Source organism: Batrachochytrium dendrobatidis (assembly GCF_000203795.2).
Source record: "Batrachochytrium dendrobatidis JAM81 unplaced genomic scaffold BATDEscaffold_8, whole genome shotgun sequence".
NCBI classification, from domain to species: domain Eukaryota; kingdom Fungi; phylum Chytridiomycota; class Chytridiomycetes; order Rhizophydiales; genus Batrachochytrium; species Batrachochytrium dendrobatidis.
The window spans coordinates 623347-649852 of NW_006281106.1; the positions used below are offsets into that span (position 1 = coordinate 623347).

At 38.3% G+C, this 26506-nt stretch overlaps 9 protein-coding genes across 9 annotated transcripts; 1 reads left to right on the plus strand and 8 right to left on the minus strand.

Annotated features, from left to right (window-relative positions):
• Window positions 1-85: 85 nt before the first annotated feature.
• BATDEDRAFT_12280 (uncharacterized protein) lies at window positions 86-1237 on the minus strand (the record flags this gene model as incomplete). Its single annotated transcript, XM_006679725.1, has 6 exons — window positions 86-363; window positions 462-584; window positions 670-722; window positions 782-828; window positions 911-1015; window positions 1169-1237. The coding sequence occupies 6 exons, from the start codon at window positions 1235-1237 to the stop codon at window positions 86-88; spliced, it is 675 nt and encodes a 224-aa protein (XP_006679788.1).
• A 709-nt stretch (window positions 1238-1946) lies between these two features.
• On the minus strand, window positions 1947-3418 carry BATDEDRAFT_89572 (uncharacterized protein; the record flags this gene model as incomplete). The annotated part of the gene is made up of 4 exons (XM_006680115.1): window positions 1947-2086; window positions 2214-2353; window positions 2437-2598; window positions 2710-3418. 4 exons carry the CDS (start codon window positions 3416-3418, stop codon window positions 2042-2044), a joined length of 1056 nt encoding a protein of 351 aa, XP_006680178.1. The 3' UTR covers window positions 1947-2041.
• Window positions 3419-4026: 608 nt separating this feature from the next.
• BATDEDRAFT_89747 (uncharacterized protein) lies at window positions 4027-5246 on the minus strand (the record flags this gene model as incomplete). Its single annotated transcript, XM_006680116.1, has 4 exons — window positions 4027-4254; window positions 4318-4472; window positions 4641-5097; window positions 5229-5246. The coding sequence occupies 4 exons, from the start codon at window positions 5244-5246 to the stop codon at window positions 4027-4029; spliced, it is 858 nt and encodes a 285-aa protein (XP_006680179.1).
• A 605-nt stretch (window positions 5247-5851) lies between these two features.
• Window positions 5852-6201, minus strand: BATDEDRAFT_89746 (uncharacterized protein; the record flags this gene model as incomplete). Its single annotated transcript, XM_006680117.1, has 2 exons — window positions 5852-5978; window positions 6149-6201. 2 exons carry the CDS (start codon window positions 6199-6201, stop codon window positions 5852-5854), a joined length of 180 nt encoding a protein of 59 aa, XP_006680180.1.
• A 484-nt stretch (window positions 6202-6685) lies between these two features.
• BATDEDRAFT_12252 (1-phosphatidylinositol 4-kinase STT4) lies at window positions 6686-8949 on the minus strand (the record flags this gene model as incomplete). Its single annotated transcript, XM_006679721.1, has 11 exons — window positions 6686-6737; window positions 6808-6919; window positions 6996-7066; window positions 7154-7313; window positions 7388-7508; window positions 7584-7632; window positions 7714-7790; window positions 7863-8069; window positions 8154-8279; window positions 8358-8531; window positions 8668-8949. Coding segments are annotated over 11 exons (1431 nt in total), but the record flags the coding sequence as incomplete, so codon positions are not given.
• Window positions 8950-15374: 6425 nt separating this feature from the next.
• On the minus strand, window positions 15375-16785 carry BATDEDRAFT_89745 (tRNA 1-methyladenosine methyltransferase subunit GCD14; the record flags this gene model as incomplete). The annotated part of the gene is made up of 6 exons (XM_006680118.1): window positions 15375-15646; window positions 15728-15877; window positions 15973-16173; window positions 16254-16416; window positions 16524-16631; window positions 16726-16785. The coding sequence occupies 6 exons, from the start codon at window positions 16783-16785 to the stop codon at window positions 15375-15377; spliced, it is 954 nt and encodes a 317-aa protein (XP_006680181.1).
• A 728-nt stretch (window positions 16786-17513) lies between these two features.
• On the minus strand, window positions 17514-23635 carry BATDEDRAFT_89744 (uncharacterized protein; the record flags this gene model as incomplete). The annotated part of the gene is made up of 3 exons (XM_006680119.1): window positions 17514-23027; window positions 23121-23460; window positions 23559-23635. 3 exons carry the CDS (start codon window positions 23633-23635, stop codon window positions 17514-17516), a joined length of 5931 nt encoding a protein of 1976 aa, XP_006680182.1.
• A 390-nt stretch (window positions 23636-24025) lies between these two features.
• Window positions 24026-24806, minus strand: BATDEDRAFT_89743 (uncharacterized protein; the record flags this gene model as incomplete). The annotated part of the gene is made up of 5 exons (XM_006680120.1): window positions 24026-24080; window positions 24169-24230; window positions 24307-24355; window positions 24425-24506; window positions 24797-24806. 5 exons carry the CDS (start codon window positions 24804-24806, stop codon window positions 24026-24028), a joined length of 258 nt encoding a protein of 85 aa, XP_006680183.1.
• Window positions 24807-25405: 599 nt separating this feature from the next.
• BATDEDRAFT_89908 (uncharacterized protein) lies at window positions 25406-26479 on the plus strand (the record flags this gene model as incomplete). The annotated part of the gene is made up of 5 exons (XM_006680012.1): window positions 25406-25539; window positions 25680-25750; window positions 25843-25873; window positions 26126-26217; window positions 26328-26479. 5 exons carry the CDS (start codon window positions 25406-25408, stop codon window positions 26477-26479), a joined length of 480 nt encoding a protein of 159 aa, XP_006680075.1.
• Window positions 26480-26506: the final 27 nt, after the last annotated feature.

Here is a 26506-nt window from a genome sequence, read left to right on the forward strand (position 1 = left end):
ACTCGTTGTCATTTCATGAGACTGTTTATTATGCATTTTGGTACTCTTAATGTCCCATTTTACGCGAATATGGCCATGGTAATCTCTAAGCACCCAGTTTCATGGGTGCGTTAGCCAATTCTGGAGGATGTTCAGTTGGTGCTAATGTACTGGGCAATTCAGTAGCAGCAGAGGGCATCTCTGGAACGTATTCTGGCTCTTGAAGATATGATGGTACTTCCTCATCTTCCAAATTGAGATCATCGCCTAGAGCGTCTAGCTCAGCCTCAAGATCGGCTTCATCCACATCGTCTGGTAGTCCATATGATCTGCCAATAGTCTCTTGAATTTCGTTGGCTTGCTCAAGCAAATCCTCCATTTCATCTTGCATTTTCTAAAAACAACATATATTGGTCAGACGAGATTGAAATTTGAAATGTAGCAGACTGTATTGACATTTATAGATTGGTCCAGATGGAAACAGTAAACTACCTCAATTTTTGACAGATTCACTTGTTTATACTGTTTTTTAAGTTCCTTGTTGGCAGATTGCATGGCATCCAATGTAACCATTGTGCTTTTAAGGTTTTCGGTAGCCATTGAAGCTATAGAATTTACCAAAAGTTTAGTAGCTGAATATACGATAGTCTATTCAAACCCAAGCACAATAACATCATATAACAGACATACCTTGCTCCATGTTAAAAGTCTGCTGCATGATCTGATCCCTCTGACCCTCATATCTGTAAAACAACAGTATCAATAGCTGTATTCAAGTCATGTCATGTCGAGTTTAACCTACAATTTTCGCTGCTTTAGCACTCGCATAGCCTTTTGTTTAACTGCATTCTAAACAGCAAGATCGATATTATGAATAGGTTTAATGCAATGCCAACGAGTATGCTATCCATATGCAAATGTGAATGTCTACCTTTCCTGGACCATCTCGCATCCCCTTCATCTGCTCCTTGTATTTCATCAGCTCAGCATCGAGCTTTCTCATCTTGACTTCTGCACTATCAACCCTAGCATCAGCCTAACATGGTATCCATGTCGAATCAAACAATTAGTACCGTTTAAACTCAGCCCCGACTTTGGTATTCAAAAAACCAAGTGGGAGCTGATTATCGATAAAGGCAATAAACCAACTAAATGGGTATAAAAGACCATCAAAACAATGCAGGGTTACCGATGTTATAGCATCAGTAATAGTAGGTTTTGGGGCCTGTGGTTTAGAGGTTCCAAATATCCGATTCATTTCCTATAAAACCGTAACAATTATTGCAGTTGTATTCACGTAAAATGAAACTAAATAATCGAGTCAAAACAGTCTCATGACATGATTGTCGAGTTGATTGGATTGCTCACTGGTCTCGTGTGATTGTTATGTAGAGTTGAAGTCCTGAGACATGCAATCGTTGTTGCTCAAGTAAAGCGTATGAGACATTAAGATACATGAGTTTGTACAGTTGTATTGAAAACAGTCGAATCCAATATCTGAATTGCAGTGAATGAGTTGAATAGTTGTGCAATGTACGATTATGCTAGAAAAAGCAGGTTCGATCCTATAGTTTGTATTATAACGGACATTTTATCTATTAAAGAAACAGTGAGTTTTTAATCATAACGAATGTTTCACCACTGTTGATCTCAAAAGCAATCAATACAAGTGTTTTTATTTTAAATGAATACAATTCTAGTTTAAACCATTTTAAATAGTTTGCTTGTCAATTGTATAAGATTCATTTGCGTTGAATCAAACAGTTGGGCTTGAAACAACACATCGGATTTCTACCAACAGTCATGATGTTGGTCAATGAAAAAGCTTATCTTGCTCAACATGTCGTTTATGTAGTTGGTTTGTTCAAACATCTATTTATAAATATGCAAATCAAAAATATTATATTCTAAAACTTGCCAAAAACGCACATCTATTCATAAACACTGTTTTGCAAAAATTGCACTTTCAACCCAATACGCATTTATTCTCCTAGTTATTCTTATCTCTCTTGACATAGAATCAAAGCATCAGCCAAAATTAGTGAAGCATTCCACCGTTTTACTATTGAGGGAGAAAAGAAGATAGCTGCCACCTAGGATATGTAGTCTAATAAACATGCGTAACATTCAGATTAATCAATGGATTTGAACCAATAGTTTACACACCATTGGCAATACTTTTGCTGCCAAAAATCATTTCTTCAAATAATCAGACAGACAATATAAAAACTCACAGAATCAGATCGTGACTTTGTCACTGCAGAGCCCGATACTTTCTTTTCTTTACTAGAATCTGCGTGCAATTGTTCACGAAGAACAGTGACATGAGCAACCAACCTCTCTAAAGAAGTGTGGGATGGTGAACCATGAAACGCTATTTCAATAATCAAGATTAGTCATGTTCGTATATGCAGCAACTCTATTCCTTTGTTACAATACCCCAACAAAAATACGTACCAAGAATATAGCTATTCAAAGCCATTGCAACTTGCTCATTTCTAGATTTTGCCATATATTTTGACAATGGCGAAGTTTCTGGATTTGTATATGCAATCAGAGCCACAATATCCTGAAGTGTTTCGTTGTATTTATCATTTTTGAATGCAAACTTTCCAAACTCTATTGGTATGAATCCAATCCCAGTCCAAAAGTTTACACAAAAACAAATCGGTTAAAATCTCTAGCATGCCAATATAAACCATCCAAGCCAATAAAGATTTACAAGCATACCTTCTTGCGCAAAATGAAGTGCTTCTAGTGCACTTCGACGAATACATTCAATAAACTGCTGGCATTGCAATGCAAAATAAACATCCATGGATTCAGGAGTGTCTGCATTCAAGATTCCTGGAAACGTTTCATTGCACAGTGCAATGGCTTCGGTGAGTTTACCATTCAAGATAAGACGATATAACTTTCCACGAACTTCGAGGGTTTGAAGTGAGCCTTTGAAAGCGGATCTATCTGTTTTTCCAAGACATGAGTCGGCTATGGATTTGGAAGTAAAAGTACATGAAGCAGGAGCAGCAGTAGATACAGATGCTGCAGGCATAAAGTGTTGTGTGCGCGATAAACTAGATTCAGCCATAGTCAAGTCACCATCGCTGTCCGTTATAGTCATTGACGTTTCTTGATCAATATCCATGCAAGTCTTTGCACGAAGTCCAAGATTTTCCTTGCTCCGGAGACTAGAAGAACTATATGATTCCAGTTTATCCCCATGGCCCAAGACAGGGGTCACACCATCACCCAATACTCTGGAATCTACATCTGTCTTGTCGAGTCTGCATGCAGTACCAAAAGACCGAGCAGTGGACGAGTAGCAGTTGTGGATAAGATAGTCATATACAAGCATATTTATAACATCCTGTCCAGGAGAAGGAATGGTCTCGTACGCAAGAGCAGCCTGCTCATCATTAGGCATTGCTTCTGTAGCCATTTCAAATCTTGGTCAACCCAAACAGTCGCATTTGCTAATTTATATCCACTGCAGTCACGCGGAAGATATGAATAGAAGCCATCACACCAGTCTTGTATAGTTTAATCTTGTATTTGCTATCGCATTCACGTAAAACGGAACACAAAGTGTAATAAACTGCCATAAAATAGTGTCAGTTTATTGAACAATATTGAATTGCTGATTTTGTGCTCATTCTTGTATGAAAACTAAAGTCTTCAAATCAGCAGTCGCATCTCAATCTTCAACTCTTTCCTAAAAACTGAATATTATGGCATGAAAACAACCATTTCTTTCCCGAGACATACAATATTCTCTTGAATTAGAGCCCAGGAATATGTGTGAATTTTAGGATTGTGCAATGAATAATCTGTTCAAAACTATAGTTTATGTATCATACAGTGGATGTCGTGCCTATTGGGAATTGAAATGTCCAGCAGGAAAATGCAAAGATTCAACCATCGTCTATTTTAAAGCAACGACTGCAAGTATTCCATTTTACATGAATAAATCAATGAATTGTAAAATCTGCTCAATTGGCATCATAAATCTTAGTATGTGAATTTGTTTAATAACTAATATATGGATATTCAAGCAACAACCGGAAACGATGCTGGAGATGCCTGAATCACATCCCTCATTCTGCTTGCACGAATATATTCTGCCAGCGATCGCACACAGATAAAAAGCCCAATAATCATGAGCAAAAATGCCGACCATTCTCGTCGCTGTTTTTCCTCAACTGGGTCCACAGCGTATGCAGCATTGTATTGGTCATGATCTTCGGTAATAGATGTTTTATCTTTAATAAGAACACTCTGAGTAAAAAGTTAGGCGAATGAACAGCATAGAATGATAAATAGATAGCAATCAGGACTTACCACTCGGATAAGTGTTAGACCAAGGCCGCATTGAGCACCGTACTTGGCTGCATGTGAAGTGGCCAACAATGATGTGATGAGAAATCCAAGGAAATCAAACGTCATGGATACAAACACATTGACGACAAATGCTAATGAATCGCCAACAGGCATTCCTAAATGGTTTGAATAAATGAACAGGTAGTGTTAGAATAGAACATGATGGTTTACTACTACAGTAATCTTCGAGTGCCATAGATTCATGCAGTTTGAGGGCGTATAGACAAGGATCAACTACTGGTAGTCTAATCCAAACTCAGGGCTCTAATCCAAAACCATCATACCATCAATCAAAACCTCGCCATCCTCAGTCATTCCTGTAGTGATGCTGGTATCAAAGTAGGGTGGGCTGGGGTCGCTCACAGCATCGGTATAGGAAGGCGGCTCAATTTCCTCATAAGCTTTGCCTTGTATTACATCTGGTTTGGCTGCCATATTAGCAAAAACACCATCTGTATGTTGTGGTGCAGGAATCCTTTGATTTGCTGATGGCTCACTACTACCACTGGCATCCGGCAATAGTCCATCATTGCCATCCCTTGTCACTGGCCAGTCTTCCTTTCCTGAGAGTTCCTGCTCTACAAATTCATCAATATCAATTGGGCTGTCCTGTCCAGCATCATACGCAGCCAAGGGTTCGTCCAGTTCCAAGTCGTCTCCCAAAAGAAGCTCTTCTTCTGTGAATTGACCGGCAGGTCTTTCATTTTGCTGATTATCTGAATCAACGTCATAATTGGCAACCTAATATAAACCGTTGCAACAAGCAAGAGTGAACAAACAGTCGCTAGCTCTAAGAACATGAAAAATTCAAACCCAATGATGGTTTAAAACAACAGTGTATCCATACATATACAGTCAGTGTAGGTCTTTACCTTTTGGAAACTAGTCATTGCTGCTGTTTGATTCGACAGAAACTGCAACTTCTAGCAAACTCAATGGTTGCGCTTGACACTATCACGTGATATGATAGAAATGATCGTAGACGATCACATGTTTTGGATTGGCTTGTGTGTTGTGCCCAATGCAAACAAACTGTTGAAATGGCTTACCCTTATCAGCACTCCCAAGCATCACTTGCATATCCAGCCTAAAGCGGCTTTATTCAATAAAAACTATTTCTACTCAACTCGACCCCAAAAATTCGGAACTACTATTACTAAGCGTCTATTAACGCCATTATGATTCTGAGATATTAGCCAATTGTTTGAGCTGAACTGTATCCAAGGTTGCAGATGCAAGCTAAAATACCACAATCAGCCATTTAAATTACTGTTAATTTAGAACACGGCAGAATCAGTATTTGGAATTGATGGTCAAGAGTTGGTTCAAGTTGCTCCTTACCATATCCAGCAACACGCTCACTTTAAAATGCAATAATTGATTTTCTCCCTCGAGCATTCTATTTCGTTCCGTCAAATCTCGAGCTTGCTTTCCTCCAGATTCTATAGTCTAATCATGTTAGAAACTGATCGTTTTTATCCTGTGATAAAGGGAATTAACACTGAGACTTGCCTTGATACCACTGATGATGCTCGTAGCACAATACTTCATCGCCGAGCTGCATTTTGATGGGATGGCTAGCATTCTCATCTAAAACACCACCAATTTGAAGCTTTGCCGGCCTAATAGTGAAATGGGTTATTCAATTTGTAAAACCCCAATAAAACGGGTCAGTATACTGCATAAATATAGGGTTGATTTGGTTCATGTCGACCAGATACTGGATACTGGTTTGTTTCACAACAGTAAACTATCTCAATTACAATTTATTTAAACAAATTTTAATATATACCCTGCAGACCAGCGTCTTGTATGTTTTCGTACATTATCCCAAAGATTTGACATTGTTGGTTAAACTCAATTTATTACTGATGCTATCTAGTCGAGTGTTCAAATGGTTGATTCGCGTCTACAAATAACTTCGTGTTATAAACAAACTTTGTTGGATTTGTCTATTTGGCCAAGCCAGTTTTATTACATCTACTCCTCACTATCCATCATTCTCATGATTACACAATCTTTGAATTGCCATTTTCAACCGTAAATGCTTCTACATTTCAACAGTCACCGCTCTTTTGGTAGACATGCATTGTATGATCATCAAGTTTGGAACTAGACTCGTTCATTTCATTTCAATCCAGATATTGGGTTTGACTATTCTGTTGTTGTCAATCCATCCCTCTTTGTTGTATCCTAAATATCACAGATGGATCGATTTATTGGTTTCGCTCTACCATCTGGACTTGTATCAAACGCCGATTTATCCATACTCGCGACTAAACCAATTTTTATCGGATACAAATCTGCAACCAAGCAATTCAAACTTGGTTCATTTATAAGGAATACCGTTTTGAAGATACTGAAAAGTGTCATACAAACCACTAATAATACATAAAAATGTGAGAAATATTAGTACAGACAACACTAATCCCTACAATCAACTTTGTATACCTTCTGGTGTTTTCGTGAGATTGGCGAATGCAATTGACCATAAATTCAGCTGCACCCTTTTCAGATTTCTCCAACTGAAACCTCTCACGTAATTTACGAATTGTAGTATCGCCTACACGAATTTATATAAAATTAGCTACACATAATTGCCATCAAACCACCAGTCAATCCCAAATAGGAAAATCAACTACCTTTGAAACATGGTAAGCCAGAATCCATCATAAGCGATACCATGCTAATGATTTCTTCGGCATATGGCCTAAAACATATACCAAATACAATGGTAAGTTGCATTCAAAATACATCCCTTGTATTTAAAACAAGGTTCAACAAACTATAAGCATACCTGCAAGCCAAGTAAGCCTTTACGCATAGTTCAGAAAATAGGCGATACGAAGGAGAAGTGATATCACCACCCATTACTTGCACCATCTCTGCTGTCAGTTTGAATGGTGAAACCTCCAATATTCCACCACCAGGGGCAATCGAGAGAATAAACCCAAAATCTGATTGCGTATTTAAATCAGTACTATTAATTTATGACAAATATCATGTCTAAAGCATCCAATAAGACAGTTACCAATATGAATCATATGTCCCTCTTTATCAAACATAATGTTGCCATTATGTCTGTCCTTGATTTGCAAAATAAACATAATCAGAGAGTACGCAGCCAAACTCTTTACGAATTCTTTTCTCGCCTACAACATTGTGGTAAACATCAGTTTAATCACAACTATACAATTTTGTTGTATGACACCACAGCACTATCGTACCTTTTGAAAGTCAACTCCATCCTCTGGACCAAACTCTGCAATAAACCAACTATGATTCAAAACATTCAAAATTCATCATTTTAAACCCAAAGCAACGTTTCAAAAATGGTAAGCAGAATAGATTGCATACTCATAAAGACTATTGACTTTTTCACGACCCATCATATCTCGAGATATAGACTTTGGAATAACTTCAATCACACCGCACTAAATACAAAAATATACTTTAAGCTGTACATACCAACCCATCAAATCCAATAAACCAAATAAAGCTCTTACCCCTGGCGCAGTGGCAACCACTCGATAAGGAAATGTATACAAATCAAGTCCCGCAAACACAAAAATGCTTTTGAAAATGCTAATGAGTTGCAAAGCAAGAACATCTTGACGACAGTCGTCACCCACTTTGAAAATGGACGACATCCATCGCGTTTCTCCATTAAGGTTTCCAGATTCATTGACTTTAAACGATGCCATGAACGGTGCCTAATACAAATGATAAAACAACCACATTCATTACATTAACCGAGCATTAGTAAAAATAAAAGGTGTTGGATATACATAAAATACCTTGGCATGGCTTTGGAGTGGACGACCAGAGTCATAATCAATATCGACGACAATACTTTCAGGATTTGTTGGGAGATATACACCAACTTGCACCTTGATCTTACGCAACTCCTCGTCAATTTTCCGCTATTGTCCAATATAAAATATGAATAAAATGGCATTTAAAAGATACTAAGAACGCATAAAATAGTCGAGACATGACACCTTTTTCTCAATTTTAGAAGCATCCGCTTGAACAAAAGGCTTTAATGTGCCGGAAATTCCAGTAACTTTACCAAAAAAGTCAAACTCTCGCTCATACAAGTCTTTATCTAATCCAGACAGCTCAGACGTAATTTTGTGAATAATTCGATCCAACGCAGGTTTGATTGCATCAGGCTAAAATCAACGGTATTGACCATGTCTTAGCAATGATTCAAATGAAAATATAAACATGCATTATATTCAAGCTTTTCAAATATAACCAGCTACATTTACACAGAATGTAGCGAGTACAAGATCAAAACTAACTCACTATATCACAAGCTTCGTCCTTGTACATGTTTGCCTTCATATTCCAAATAATTTGATGAGCAAACGCTTGAGAAGTTTTGGCAGCATCCAAAATAAAGCGCTCAATGTAGCCAACAGAGTCATCACGAAGCGCTTGAACCATTTGTGGAATAAAAAAAAACACTTGATCGATGGGGAAAAACTCGAGTACTCGAACAGCATATTGAAGCAACCAAGGCTGGATACGTTGAGGATGACCCAACATAGATATAGCTTGAATCGGTGGTACAGGAGCCCAGTATAATAGAAACTATCATTAAATTAAAAATGCAATCGTTATTTTACAATTGTTTAAAATAATAGCCAACATAAAAATAGTATACCCGTAGTTGATCATCGGTTCGGTATCTCCAAGAATTCCTCAAGAAAAGAGCAACAGCTTCAGGGCATTCAATACATGAAATTTCGTTAAACTTGGATACTTCCGATATTTCAGCTTCGATGGTATCGCTACTCATCAAAAACCGAGCAGGAAGGTGCACAGCTACTACAGGATTCAACGACCAAGCTGTTCTGACAATAGATGCCCATTTAATCTAAACAACATGAGCAGAGGTTAGCACATGTTGAACGATAAAACGAATAGTGAGGCAGCACATGTCGACTTAATCCACCTGTCGTTCATTTGGCGAAGGTGGGATCAATGTCATGAAAGAAGGTGCCATATTGTCTTCAAGAGGTCTGATCCATGTGGCAAGACGACAAAGCTCGTGCTCAAACAGTAGAGTGACCAGTGCTTGAGCATCAGAAAGTTCAACTGTAAAAATAGTGTAAAATATCATTGATGGGATCGCGTCAGTGTAGTGTGATTTACAAGTACAAGTCAGCATTTACAGTATTGTATTCTTACCTCGCTCTGAGTTACCTGCACAGTTTAACAATACACGGTTGGTTTTAGATGTAGTCCATACAATTGATCGACTAAATTTAATATCTTTGATGGAGTGGTAAAACTCGATGAGTTTTTTGAGGTCGACAACTTTTATTCGACCAAACCTATATAAAAGTCTGATAAGTATTGGCACAATCAAGTGTAAAATTGGTATACATCAAATACAAATCTACAATGCTTTAGACGGCTCACATTGGTGGACGCTCAAACCATCCAAGAGTGATGTTAAACACAAGGGTCCAAATATACAGTGTCTTTTTATCAGTCTGTGCTTCCAAGTCAAGCGCAATCTTGATTCCCAAACTTGCCAAATCAAATCGTGCTTCTCGAGCAGTCCAATTGGATCTTTTCATATCCAATTTTTTGTTGCAAAGTCAGCCAGACAATATGACATAGTACCACCATCAACATCAAAGGCAGAGTCAATAACAAATAGTCTTGATGTTTTATGAACCAAAATCATACTTTAACATACCTGATTGCATTTTGAACACAAGCAGCTTTTTGAAATAGCTGCACATAAATTTGAATATGATCTTCTCCGCGTAGTCTATCTGAGCGATATCTGTCAATAAGAAATCGAATCCAAATTGTATGCACATCAGAGTCATCGGCTTCGCTACCAGCTGGAGTGGAAGCACCATAACCCATTTTTTCCAAAAATGGACTGTTTGATCTGTAGTCAAAATACGTGTTTTGTTAAAAAGATAAATTGATCGCTCATTACATAAAAGCAAGATAGATCAGAATATACAAAAATATTTAAAATTCATACCCATTCTCAAAACCATACAAGCCTTGGCCCTTGTCAACGTTTAGTCCCCAAACTTGTACAAGATTTAAAAGCACTCTTTTCGCTAGATCTGGTCGACACGACATTAACCACCCCCAAGCAGAAACAGCAATTTCCATAACAGTTGGATCAAACATTATGTTTGGAACACGACAAACCAACTGTATGAGCTCAGCCTCCAACTAAACACCATGCATGCAAAATAACGGGTTAATAAACACACAATACAGAAACAGATAGCATACTAAGCCTGTCTTACATTTGAATTGCTGATAATAAGAGCAACAGATCGAAAAAGTGTGTGATTAAGTCGCTGTGCAAAGTTTGGTTCATCAGTGGTTTTATAGGTGCTTCGAAGAGCATGCTTGAGATTTACAGATATTTTCTTGAAAATAGAATCACGATCCATGTCTACACATGTTAAATTTCAAAACACACATCAGACACTACTGCAATTCAAGGTAAACATCGCCATGGTAATGTGCCAGCAATAATGTATATACCTGGTATCATAATAGTGTACGAAAAAAACATGCCCTTGATTTCACCAAGAAAACGAGAATGTTTGCTTGGCGATTTGATGATTGTTGACGCAATTTCTATACCCACATAAAGTATTACAACACAATTGTTGTGATCAATTCACAATCAGATAAAATAGTTGGAAACTTTACCAGAAATGCCAGTGTACTGACTTAGTAGAACCATTAGATCGGAATGATCATTTAAAGCTGTGTATGGGCTTTTGTTTGAAATTTCCACCAGATATGTCTAAGATTATAAAGTATAAGTCATACTTGACGCCAGTATATCGATACATTATGTACTGCAATGAGTTCTACCTGTACGACTCCAATGGTTTCACTAAAACTCCGGTGTATAGACGCTTTAAACCAAGCTTTTCCAACAGCAAAATAATCTACAGATGCAGATGTGGCCTCAAACTGATCAATGTAAAACAACTTTGATAGTAGCGGGTTTTTAAAACCATCCTTGAAAATATCATGTAAAAGTTTGCAAGTCAAAATTTTAAATAAATAAAAGCTAATCACAGTACTTTATAAAACACTCAGACTGATCAAGTACATGTCACATGAATTGCACTTACTTCTGAAAATCCAGCTTTACGAGTATCAAGATATCGCAATATATCCATCATTAAAAAAGCAACTTTATGGTTCCACAGCATGCAGGGAATGTGGTCTAGCATTTGCAAAATCCACCGAGTCGCAAATTTTCGAGAACGAGAAAGACGATGAGCCGAATACAAAAGCATGCATTGCATATTGTGTTCCATAGCGCGAGTATCAACACGTTTAGTTGGTTGACTATGCATAAACAATCTCAAGACCTCGTCGGCAATCATCTCGAGAATCGTATAAATGTCTGTGTTGTAAAGCCGCTCATCAACCAAATATCTGCACATAAAATCTACCGACATGATCCGGATTCTCATGGACTCGATATGATAAACTGCCAATAAATAAGCACTGGCTTGAAAAGATAATGCACGAAGCTCAAGAACTTTTGTCGGCATCATCGCAGACAAAAAGCCCTTGATCTTGCTTACAATCTGTATAAGCGGTTCCAGTATAATTAGTTGATATCGCACAAAATTCAAATGAAAGAACTTCATCTCAATGGTTTTATATTTTAAAATCTAATGATATTACTCACCGTATCAGGAAAGACACCTTGCATAATAGAGTTTGCGCCAAGATCAGCCTCTAAAGACCGGCATTGCTTGTCCAATATCAACGGTGGTGTTTTGCTGGCCACAACTCTTAGCATACTATGCCATTCCTTTGGCCATGTACCAGCAGGTGTCAACACAAAAAGAATCAGATATAACCATACGTTTCGAAAGTGGTTCAGAATGTCTTGACTGGTAGTTAAAAGAGATTGAGGATGAAATGACTCTTGTTCGCAAATCATTTTAACAATACTCATAATGTCTCGAAGTTCGGCAATTACATTGGAATTCTAATTTAAAAATAAAGTAAGAAAATGCCTCTAAACCAATAAAAATTAGATAGAAATCTTACTGGAAGGTTGCGTTGAAGACCTGCTGCTTTTTCAAGAAACAAAACCAGTAATTTTTCTAAATAAATCTCCAACAAAGCAGGTGCGCGGCCAGGCATGCGTGCAAGGGTATGACTAATCTTGGAGATCTAACCATTGTTTTAGCAAGCAGCTGTATTGTAAAAATCACAAGTCTAAATCGTATATATATAAGTTTTAAAAAAATAAAATTTACCTTGCTAAAAGTACGCTTGCTGTAATCAATAATGAATGTCACAATTTGACGAAAAACCTCCACATCATCTGATAAACCAATATTTCCAAGGTTTTTCCAAATGAACTCATCAAAAATGGTGGGCGAATCATCTAGTCTACGTGCCAGTGCAGGGATAGCAACATCAATTGTCTATTTATGTATTGCCATTGCAGATATATAAATAGAATGCATAATAGAATAAACGATATTTTAGGTAAGTAACTATATAACAACTATAAAAACAAATAGAAACCTACCTCTTTTGTTTTCAACGCTGAACAAAGGCTGGCAATAGCGGAAATCGAGTTTTGATAGCGTCGACCTGCGTCGGTTGCAGCAGTAGTGGCAGAAAAAACTAGCTGATGGGTTGCGTGCATCGTATTTACAAACGTATACAATGCTGTTTTACGTTGATTCGAGTCAATACAGGACTAAAAACCATAGCTGATTTAGTATAAACTATGATAAGCTGGAAAAGTGACCAACAACTCACGCTTAAAATATTAGACAATGATTGACAAGCGGCCTCTCGAAGTATGGCACAGGTATGCTCATCTAAAGCAAAAATAAAAATAGGAGCGGGGTCGACCATGAATGAAATGAGATTTTTGACTGCCGAGGTAGCATTGCTTGGCGAACTAGACGGTTGTTAAAAGTAGCATTAATAAAAACGAGCATTATATCGTGTTTTCAAGATGAGCTATATACATACCTAGCCGCCATAATCTCTAGACCCTCAATGGCAGTCAAATATAAGTCCAAAAAAGTTGATTCTTCACCGGTTCCGGGATCTTGAAGAATCGTTAACAAGCTCAATAAAAGACTTGCATGCAATGTTTGATTGTGAAGAGCACAAAGCACGGCAGTTTTCTGATTTTCATTGATTACAAGAATTCAAAACAAAATATTAGATAATGTGAAAATCCAACTAGAATGAGTCCGGTTTTGGAATAAAAGGGTTAATCATTACGTACCGTAGCAGAAGAAACAACATCACAAAGAAGCTCTTGATCAGAATTGCTATGCACTGCAACCCATTGGTGCCAATCCGAGTTAGAGCATAATCTAAATAATAGTGACACAACCTCCAAAAACACTGGTGTGTTTGCATTCTTTGATTCGCTTTTGGATTTGGCTAAATCAGTCCATTTTTCAGAAAGCGTATTTGAATCAAACTCTTCCAATTGCAGACTTCCAGCTAATAGCTCTTGTAGCGCGTTAACAAACGAAGCAACCCAGTTTAAAGATCCATAATCTGTAGTAACAGCAGCAGCAATATTCCATTCAGTCGAAAGCATTGACCAAGCCAAAGTGACTATCTGAATTTTCTCCTCGGAAAAAACGGCTTCGGCCAATTCAGCCAACTGCAAGGCATCCACAAAAACAATATCAGCCCATTCCATTTTGAAAGAACGATGCATTCCAATAAGAGCTGCCACAGTCAATCTTATGTGAAAATGACCTAGTATATGCAGTATAGATTGTCAGAAAAAATATAAATATTTTAAATATAGTCATCAAAAGAGAATCGTGACACACTTGTTGTTTCAGATATCTGAGCATGAAGATCTTTTGCCCATTTCCACATTGCCGAAGTAAGAGTAGCTGCACAAGATGGATGTTTTGCGGAAATTCGAAACATACGAGTACACAATTCATACAAGAACGAATCCAATTCGGCAAGAACACCTAAATGAAGCCAATAGATAAATCAGCATGACATTAAAATCTTGGATGCGGTCTTGACGAGTGATGAAAACAGCATATATATTGATTAAACTATATGCATTACCGCAATTATTGTATTCTGATTCTTCAATAATTAGATTTACATGTGAAATAAACTTTACTGCCTCTAGACAATAAGGAATATACTTTTCACAATCACTTTCGCTCGACATTGGTAATAGCTCCAAGATGCCAAGAACATTCATTTGCTCACTAATCGTCTGAAGTTGAAAACAGATAGATTTTAGATCTATGGTCAGCACAAGAGTTCAAACTCAATCATGCGATATTAAATGCAAATCGTTTCCATAGCAACCAGATTTACCGGAAAAGGAATGCCAATATCTGACCCATTAGTATCTCTAAGCTCGGCCTTTTCGATTGCTTGCTGACATATGTCGCTGAATTTGGCAACCTCTTTAGTGCACTTTTGAATATGGTCCAGTTCAGTGCGACCAAACACTGCCAATGTGCCTATAATTTCGGCAGCTTCGGACAGCATTACCAGTGAAACAGAGCCCAGGTCTCGCCTAGAATTGAAGGTTAATTCGTGTATATTTAGTGTTTTCAATGCATAATAGAGTGCTAGTTGGCTATTCTTGATGACATTTGATGGTTTCTGGAATATCTGGACTAACGAGATGATATTTGCAATAGTTCAAATAGCCAACTGTCCAGCATGCACATGACGGCATAACAGCCAAATCTTCGTTTTCAAATAAACAATCATTCATCCCGTATTCAAACATCCTCGCAACACACCTATAGAACATATTGGCTGTCCTGTTGCTGCTATTTGCCAGGTTCGAGTTTGCAGCAGTTTGAAAGTAAATCCACTACTCACGTGATGCATTGATTCCACTGCACTGATTCCATTGCACTGATTTTCAATTGTAAATTGAAATAACACAAATTCAACCAAATCTTACATAAAACAACACATTTGTAATTAAACCTCAAAATCAAATGTAAAGTGTTTTATTCGCTGTCATGAGCAACTTGATCAGTTTCTGAAATGTCTTTTTCGACAGGAAGCAGAAGAGCAAAGGTCAAAAATGAAGTATGGCCACGTACACTCGGCATAGGCTTTGATGCCAAAACAACATTCTCGCTAGTAGATCCGTCCATGTTTAGCTGTCTTTTATATATCTTTCCACTTCCTTTAGGTGTTGGTTTGTCTAGTGGTAACGCTTCGTTACTGACCATTTGGATATCATAGGGTCTGACTAGGCACTCAAACATTCGAATATCTATATTGTATTTGAGATGAGCAAGGTTATAAAGTGCACATCACGTCAGTATTCCTCAAGCAAATCAATTACACCACTCACCATGGAACCCAAGTCTTTGTAACTCAACACAAGTGCGCTGAACTTGCTCTATGCAGGGACTGAAGCAGCATATTCTACCAACACGTGTAGGATCAAATGTCAGCTTTGTATGCTCCAGTGCTTCCCATGGCGAGGGCAAGTCAAGAAATACTAGAGAAATTGCATATAAAATCACACTATTAGATTGACAATTATAACATCAAGCTAATATCAAAAACCGACATGTAGAAATATAATCAGTATACCTGCAGTAACTTGTTTCTCAATGCCAAATCCATCTTTGCACACATCACGATGAGAGCTGGTAATTATATGACTTAGTCCATGGTCGGCAAACTCGCTCTTGGCCTTTTCGGCACGTTCTTGATGAAACTCGTACGAATATACCATGCCATCAGGTGAAACAGATCGTGCAGCAGAGTGAGAAAACGATCCACTTCCCGTTCCTTGATATGCAGATTTTAAAGTCAATAATGCATGCTTTTTCATAAATTATCCATTGCCAATCATGAAATATATACAGCACCTGCTTCAATGACTTTAGTTCCAGGCCGTAGTTCCAAGAATGATGAAATGAGCGAAATATCTGGTTGGTATAGAATCTGAGTTCGATGCGGCAATACCAGAGTCCATAACTCTGGCGTAGGTTCAAGTAGATAAATGAATCCAGTATTGGTTCTAGTAGGTAACTAATGATCCAGACAGTGATCACATTCATAAACAGGAGTCTGTTATTTGGCTGCCAAGCTCTAGCAAAAACACAACCATCTCGAGATTTACAGATTCCAACAAGTACCTTGCATCCCCATTGCTTTCCTATCATATCGTGATGAAAAAATGTGCCAAATCGATTTTGGTACTTGCCGTCGATTGTAATTTGGATATTCTTCATATTTTCTGGATTCTGTTGTAAGAACAAGAGTTAGCATTGATGTGTATTTCCATTAAAACAATCAAGACACACATGACGCATGATAAAACCGAGATCATCCACTGACCACATATGCAATCACAGTATCTCCAAGCTGGATAGTTGTGTTTTTGGTGTTGAAAGACATTGCACTTTTAATTAATAATTTCAATAAACAGGCAGTGATTCCTTGTGCTGTAACCCAATTATTAACTAGAGGTTAGAATACAGCTGCTAATAGAGTCGATTATTTTTTTTGAAAACTACAGCGCTCGCCAAATGTAATGAATAAAAAGTTTTATAAATTTACAGCTCAAGACAAAAGGAATGAGAACACGGAAATATTTATACTCGACCCGATTTCATTATGACTTGGAAACATTCTGATAGCATCAAGCAGGCTGTTGTGATATTACACGATTGTTCTGAATTAGCGTGCGGAATGTATATATGTGAAGTGGTAAAACCCGTGTTGGAACAAGACCAGATGAGTGACATCTTATATTGGATCGACAGGATCAACAAACTAGTCATGCCAACAAGCCAGATTGTCATGATACAGAAAACACGAACAATAGATGCTCATTCCACTCAAATCAGCACTGCTTTCATCCAAGTCAAATATTACAAGTAATCATTGGGTGATTGTGCAATATATGGCTATTTCAAAAACAAGGTTCAAAGTCATAGTTTGATCTGAGCATCATGTAATGAACACCTGTTTTAAAAATTGAAAATGTCTATTAAAGAAGCAGTAGTCAATGTCTAGTAGGAAACAAAGAATATGTAACCACAGCAAAGTCACTGCAAGATAGTGCTTCATTTTACGCGAATACAACTGTAAAATAAATCATTTGTATAAACCTTTATTCTTGATTATTTGACTCTTAGTCGTCGTTGGCATATTTTATCCAAAAAGGCAACAATTTCCAAGGAAGAAGCTGCAGACAAAAGCATAGGATTGCTAGTGTTGCCTTTTAGCGAAAGAACCTGCTTCATCTCATCCAAAGTTTGCAGCATCTCGGTAGCAATATCCTCTGTATTCTCACAGAGTGTCTGGCATACAAACAATTGTGAAAGAAGAAGCAACAATAACCCTTCAATGATCTGTATACATACTTCGCAATCCGACCGCTGTCGAATAGTCAGAGTAGATCGAGTTGACGATTCCATAAATCCAAGAATTTGTCGAATGAGACTAAAAAGCGTACCAAACGAACTGGTTTCATCTCGTACCAAAGTCAGTTTCTGAAGCAACACGAGACTGTTGGTTGTATTATGAATGGTAATATCACTTCCTGACAGCATGGCAGTCTCTGCATTCGTTGTAATGACAAGCAAAGATATTAAGTTGCGAGTAATACGCCGCATTTTGATATGAATATGCTCAGATTCAAGTTGAGCTGGAGCTACATCTCCAGTAGTAGCTGTCCTATTGGAACGTATTGCAAAATCACATATAGCTGCAAGTTCCAATGGACTAGAAAACAGATGTGTAAAGTACGAGAGTATATAAAGGGATGCATTTTGTAGTGTCGATAGAATCTCGGGTTCCTGATATCCTAGTGTATGTGAGCGTGCTCCAAGAACCTGCGTCAACGAAAGTACTAATTCTGAGGCGTGTTCCAGTTCACTTATGTTGGAAAAAAGTATAGGTCCAGTAGCAACAGCTTCAAATGTAGATAGCAGGTTCGGCATAAGCAGTTTTAAAATGGAAATAAGCTCAAATGCAAACTGTGGACTATGTCCAAGAGCATCGAGCATCTGTGTTAAAATTGAAAGTGTGAGTCCCCATGAACGATGCATCCTGGCAGAGACTTGCAGAGTGATTGTACCAACAATGCCATTGATCATTTGAGAGGCAAACGCAGAGCTGGAAATAGCCGTCAAAATGCCTTCAATTGCAAGCCTTTCTGCAAACCTTGGATTTGAGGAAATGCACAGAATCGTATTTAAAATCATATCAAATGATTCTGGGCAATGTTCAAAAAATGGTGTGTCTGCCTTGGAGATAATATTCAGCATCAAAGGAATGATCTGGAATCGATCGAATGAAGATAGCCATACAGAAGAACGCAACTCTTTCAACTCTAAAAGCTCAATCATGAGAGCGTGTCCAATCCGTAAATGAGAATTATGTGTGTCTGTCAGATCGGCCGATAAAACAAACGAAAGCGCTTGACATATAAATGATACTAGTTGCTCGCAAACTTCAGCAATTCGTGTTTCCGAAACAGACGAGTCTGTGCCCTTGTTTTTGAGATATTTTTCACTGATTGAATGTATAAGCAGCAGTGCAGACATTAATAGCTCGATATGAAACTCGTAAATAGACAGATATCCCACTGGACCTAGTCCGTATGGTGATGGCGAGGTTAAAGCAACTTGAATGCTGCCAATTAATTGTAAATGCTCAGAAACTGCCAATGCATTGCCTTGAAAGGGCTCTGCTGATGCAGTTAGTGTCTTGGATCGGATCCACGAAATAGTTAAAACTCGAATCATACGCGCACAGAGTGTGCGATACCGAAGTATAACAGGCTCGGAACGTTTGTCATTATTCAATAGTGTGGTAAGACTGACAATGAGTTGAAAAGTATGGGATTCTTCAGCTAATTTGTTTGAGCGATGTGAGCCTTTTTTTGGCCAAATGATATCCCAAAGTTGGACGCAGAGCACTTCGATAGAAAATTCCATGGATTGTAATAATTGCAAAAAGGAATCTGCACGAGACCATTCCCAATTCAACTTTCCCAGATATTGGAGAGTTTTTTTGCGGTTGGAAAACAAACTACTTGGTGGAAATACGCCTTGTGTACTATTGGTTGCCACAAACTGTCTAGCCAAAACGTCAATGTCAAACATGTAGCGTTTTCCAAACAGGCTTTGACGGCTAAATGTGGCGGTTTGAGGAATGCAATATAGACTCAGATTAACAGGCGGATGTTCCTGCTTAACTAATGAATGCACAGCTTCAAATGAACCACTGCCCAAAGGAAAAGGCTCATTATTGAATATAACTGCAAATAAATCTTTTGATAGAAACGCATCGCCAACAAGTTTCTGAATCATGGAGCGATGAGCATCGCTAATACCAGCTACTCCAATTGAAAAATAGGCCTCCAAAGTCAAAATATGCAGGGCAAATGATTGCAAGGAATTTAATACGCACGGGATGAGATCATTTTGAGCTGACATTTGTACAGGCTCTGTATCGTCTGCTGATTTGCACTGTGACAAGACTTCTACTGATGTGACGGTAAGCATGCTATGCAAAATGTTCCAAAGAAACTTTGACTGGCGGAAAAAACTCAACGTATTGCGGTGATCTAGAGCATTTTGCCAAATCAAGTCAAAAAGACGCATGCTAGAAACAAGAACAAAGGGATGAAAGATAAGCCCCTGCTTCCAATCTGTAATAATATCCATAACTGCTAGAATTAATGGTGACTGTTTTTTTTCTGATGTGGTACCGCTATTGGCGGATTTAGCAGCAATGGGATGTAATGCAGGACGGTAAAAATCAGTGATACTGGCTGTTCCTGGTGCAAAAAGCAAGGCTGAGAGTCCAGGTTGAGATTTCAAAGCAGTCGTGACAAAGTGAAGTACCGCATCTTGCATCTCAGAGTTATACCTAATAGTTGCTCCATCGTTTCGTACAATCCGGCTAAGAGAATCAGCAAATGCTTGAGCGTCTTTTCCAAAGTATCCAACAAAAGAAACTGATTTTGAGTGCACATCTGATGTAGCCTGGCACACAAGCGTCAAAAGGTGTATGGCCTCTTTGGAAAGATTTAGATTATGTTCGTAAAATACATATCGGCCAACAATATGTACTAAATCAACAGGACTGCTGGCACTACGCTTGATTGTGCGATCTAGCAGCATGTTCTCCAATACCGACAAAGGTCTGCCAAACTTGATTCGACATAATATTAATGAACCAGCAAACCGCAAACTATCAGTAACGCAACGCTCCAATAGATTTGCCTCGACTGATCGATGGTGACGGTGCAAATACAACAACGATTCATTCCCCGTTCCAATCAGTTCTAAAAGTGCACTTGCATACTGTGAAGAATCTGCTTGAAGAAAGGCGTTGACTACAAAGGCATATGAACTTGCGGGAGTCATGTCTGTGGAAATCGTATTGCCTTTCAAACTCGCAAACTTCTCATTAGCCCAGCACACATGGTCAAGGATCTTGTTGAATGCTGCTAAAATGCTGACACCGATTTGAAATTTGTCGGAAATATTTTGATATCGCCACGAACGATAAGTTGGAAACACATCGTAAATCAGAAATGACAAGATAGATTGTAAAACCTCTGTTCGTGATGCAACATCATCAAACAACCCGTCACGCTGGTAAGAATCTGCTTTAGTATTAGCGGCGCGTTGTGTATCAAAAGACTCTAAAATATCCATTGAATCAAAATATGACCACTTGGCTTGTAAGGTACCTTGCGAATCATCCAAAAGATCCTGAAATAGAAGCAAAAATGACTTGGTAGCAAGGTATGATCCAGAAGATCGCTCCAGTGGCAAAATTGATCGTTGAATGTAACTGGTAGATGGTTGTTGCGGAGCCAACGGTGTTATAGAGTAGTGGGGTAAAAGCATGTGAGAACGGAGATGCCGCCACACCAGACTTGGATAATGAGCCAAAAGAAGTCTAAGAGTGTCAAGGCAATATGTGACTAGCTCAAGATGTGGCGATTGCTGTAGACACACTCTGTCAAGAATCAAAGATAAGAGAGCAACCAAACGTTCTTCCGGACGCTGTTTTTCTGATCGCTCTGAATTATGTGTAGGTGCGTACTGTTTCAGCAAAGAGCACTCGCTTAAATGCACCATCAAAGCATTGACAGTGGATCTAGCTGCATGACTGAAAAAAATACTCAGAAACTTTAGAATTGCAAGTGTAGTTTCGCCAGTGCCTATTAAGGGGCCAGGAGCCAATGCGTCGTCAATATGGTTTGATTTAAAAAGAAAAGACTCTAGCAGGACTTCAAAAAGCACCCACGCAGAGTAATGCATGTTTAAAATCACGGTTCCTTCGCCAGAAAGAGTTGCCAATGTGCCCACCGGAGCACAAAAAGACACAGAACGAGAGCCAAATACTAGTGGGCCTCCAGTCCAATGAAACTGCTCGCCAAATACACCATTCGGCGCTGGTTCGTATCCGCTACGAAGTAAATCAGAAAATGATGTGATTTCCGAAAGATACGCCAAAGTCACTACAGACGTTTCAGCACTAGAGGTGAGCGAGCCAACAAGTTCAAGAAAATGAGAAAATTCAATTGGAAAGTGCCTGCGGGTTGAATCGAGAAGTGATCGACGCTCATCTACAGGGTAATCCTCATCCCAAAATTGCTTGCAAAGTTCTCCTTCTCCAGAAAAAAGCTTCGACATGCAATTAACCAGTATATTTCTTTTTGGTAATGAAGGCACGTTCTGGGTCGTAAAAAAGGCCATAAAAACACCTTTTAAAATACTCTTGAGAGCTGCACAACTTCCAATTTCGCCGTGATAGGGCGATTGACCAAGCGACTGTAATAGTCCCTCAAAGACATTTTGTGAAAGATACGAATGCTGTAAAAGTCGCTGCGGACCATGATCTGAAACTGAGCTGTTGTCTCGTATCTTCAAGAGGAAATCGCGCGCAGAGCCAGTGGGGATAGCTGGAATGCGCAAAACAAGCACTTGCTGAAAAATGGCCCATGACATATTAGCCAGAGCATCGAAATTTCCAGGTAAATGTGAAGGTCTGTCTTGAAGAGAACTCCATATGGTATCTGCCATGTCTGAGAAGAGTGCAGGAATCTGATCATAGTCTGCCGAATCATCGAATAGCTGGGTCGAGTGGTTAAAATCGATGCAATTTTCAAAGCGAAATGTTTCAGCACAAACAACATTGCATAGGTGGTTAAGATATGACATGCGCTTATGCTGCGTTTCTTTAAAATAAGATCTATTTGGCTGATCTACGCCAAAAGAAAATTGGTACAACGTAGAATAAACCGATGTGATGGAAAATGGAGAACACGGCACTCTAACATAAAATAGCAACACTAAAATCTCGGCAAGTGCAATCTGTTCTTCCAGGTTTTGACAAGACCAGATATGGGCTAGATCTGGATCTACTTGGAAGTGTGTAGGAATGTTTTTTACCCCAGTTGCAGTAAGTTGTGATAAGATACGACTATAAAACAAAGCTCCATCGTCAGAAGCTGCAGATAAAATATTTTCCAGACTCTCTGATACAATTTGATGATGGAAATGCGACGGATCATAAGATATACGAAGCATGGTGGCCAAAACAGATAGCTTGTTGAGACGCTCATGAAAATAATAATCCTGAACAAACGCAAAGGTTTCATCGTCGTACTAGAGTATTGCCATTAAAGTACATGAAATAGAACACTCGTTACAGATATTTCGTATTTTAGTATACAGGTTGCATTCTGGAATACTTTCTACCTTTGGTTTTCCCTCGCTGACTATGGCTCGAAGTGAGACTGGAGTCAGCTCCACATGCTCAATACACTCTCGTAGAATAAGAAGACATTGCACTTGGTCAAGATCAAAATGGTCACTCATTCTCAAGAGAAAGGCCAGCTCTTTATCGTCACATATGGTCAACTTGATGTTTTGTAGTTGGATCTGCTTGGACTCGACTAGACTGCGAGATGCCGACGATGGAGGTTGATAGTAGTTTACACCAAGGATATGAAAGGGTTCATACTCGACTAGACTACTGTGCAGATCTTTTGATGAGAAGACTGGATCTTCAAGAGCTCTTAGCAACGACTGGCAGGAACTGTTCACCAGCCCATCATACGAACACGATAAAATGCTAATTAGCACGAACTACTGTCGGATCACTCATGACATGATTGCATTCAATGCTCAACTCACATGGTCGTCTTGAACAGTTTATTCGGAGAATACTTGGCAGTTGTCATTCTATCAACCGAATGCGCCTGGTTGGGCATAAACAGTCAAGTTCTGGTTTGATTTTTGTTGAAATTCCGTCAGAAATCCAAACTTGTTCAAAATATTATTGCTTTCCATTTTCCATTTTGGAAACTAATATGATTGCAAGTTTCATTAAACACTCCAGTATAAATCAACCAGTTTCATCAATATTCCATGTTTTAAACAGGATATAACACTCCAAAATACTATTATTGTCTTGTAAAAAAGCTCAAGACATTTTGGACTTGAAAGTCAGTGATAATATATGGCCATGGAAATCTCCTTTCGCTCGAGTCCACATTTCTCGTAAAACTCAACATTCTTGTCAGCACATGCAAGAAGCGTCTACATCAGCAAAAGTCTGGTCAGATCGTCTTTGTTATCTTGAGCTTAACCCCAATCGCATACTATACCTTGTACGCCCCCTTTGTTTTCCCTAGATGAACAAGCTGCTTAATGAGCCTAAATGGTTTATCAGAGCATTGTCAATCAAGATGAATGAACTTGTTTTTGTATTTAGCAGCCTTTCGATCTCATTTGCAAAGCATACCATTTTCCCAAGCCCTTTCCACGCTGTGATTCAGATATCACAACATCTTCAATGTGACCAGCCTATAAGCATTAAACATGATTAGTCTACTTCCCAACACATTAATACCTAATATTGAGATAGACCATACTAGCATACCAAACCACAATCATGAATAAACTTGTGCTCAAGTAGCAGATTCGCAGATCTAAAGTTGAATCAGCATTTCAATATATTTCAAATAGCATGGTCTGTTGCATATCGATTAAAAACATACCCAACAACTCTCTTGGTGCTACAATCATATAATACGACACACATATACTGATCATTCCGATCTTGCATCAATTTGAACCTATCTAATACATATACAATTTAGCACATTGTACCACATCCTACTTTCAATGTCAAATTTAAATTCAAATACTTTCAAACATCTCCTTTGTGACATTCCCCACAGTAGTCAGCTCTGCAAGCGTTTCTAGATATCCTGTCAACCCAAAATTGTATATATTTTGTTAGAAACAGTTGACCGACTTGGATGCAAAAAACAGTCATGTATCCCTTTATGTTTAGCTGTACAGCAAGACGTGGGCTTGAAATACATTTGATTTTTAGTTCATAACCATAACTCTATTGATATTCATACTGGTACGCATGTTTATATCACACAATAAAGTACGCAATATCACCCTGGCTTAAATCAAGTCAAATTTAGCAAAGTAGATTGACATCAAGGCAGTATATATGATTTGAATACGGCCACTTGGAATAATGAAGGCAGTGTGTCAAAGTCTAAATAGATATAGCATTGCACATGCCTTTTTGATAGTCATCCAACTCAAGTGGCCTCATATCAATTCCACTAGGCAGTTTTGAAAGAATATCCTTGCATAGTAGCTGGGCTGGAAACTGGGAGTTACACAGAGAAGTCATTCCGTTTTCGATCTGGATAAGAATTGTGAGGGAAAGCGCGTTTGGCCCAAGTTGTCTTTTTAATCAGATACGTTCGTGCTCTAGTTCAAGAAAACAATCTTGGGAATGTAACAGTTGCCTCCATGCTGGCCACGCAATGTTTACTTCGAATGTTCGTTTTGGAGGAAAGGAAAGTTCAAGGTTCAAAAGCGGTTGAATGAAATTTACGTGAGTACTTGAAAAACATGATACACGCTGATGGTGTGGTTGTTGACAATTTCTCATTTCATTTCATCTCGCCATTTTCATATCCTTTGTTTCTAGCCATAAACTTTGAAACTAAATGGCAGATACTTCAAAAGTCACGATATTTGTAGTAGGACCTTCAAAAGTAGGAAAAACTGCAATATGCAATTATATTGCCGAGTTATCTGATAGCATCAACAGCAGCGAATACCATCCAACTCAAGGTGTCCGGTAAGATACATTTCTTTTGTTGCTATACCAACGCATAATTTCATGCTACACTGCAGGTCAATTGCAAATATATCTGTAATATGGACCCAGGATTACCACTGGTATAGCATGATTTAACATGGTTTAACATGCATTAATAGAATTCTAGAATTTGACCGCAAGATTGTTTCTGATGGTAAAACACACAAGTGGAAAGAACTCAATTTGGAAGGTATGTGCATGGTTAGAAGCAATGGTAATAAAAACTTGATTATTCAGCAACTATTAAACTAACTTTAAAAACCAATCCACATTTTAAATTAGTCGAGCTTTGGGACTGCAGTGGTGATTCAGAGTATGTCGACAGTTGCTTTTATCATTAATCTAAACTGAAACAAAATACACATTTATTAAACTACTAAATCATAGATTCCATTCTTGTTGGCCGGTCGTCTCAACTCAAATACAAGGTGTATTATTTGTCACATCTCCAGATTTAAAACAAGATAGAGAGCTGGATCTATGGTATAATAGCTGCATGCTTATTTGTCCGTTGTTTCAACAGGTACTATGTCAAGGAAAATATCACTAAATTTTTAAATTACAGGCCTGACCTATTTCCAGCCATAAAAAGCAATCAGTGCGCAGTATTTGCTCATCGATTGGTTAATTCGTCCAGCAAGTCCAAGGTTAAAATGAGTAAGTGGTTATTATGGAGTAAACTTGTAGATCCAGTATGCTTGTTCATCTAAATGATCAGTCTAGTTTACCATGTAAGAGTATCTAATTGTTTCGCGTTGATTGTATAGCACATAAAACTTTGATAAAAGCACCATTGTTTTACACTTCTTTAGATCAGGATCCAGAAGCTATTCGTGATGGGTTTGATTTATTGTTGATAAATGTATATGCAGCTATGATGGAGACTAAGGAGAAGGAAGAAAAGTCGATTGCAGGATAGAATAAATTACTTTAATTGAATTTCAAA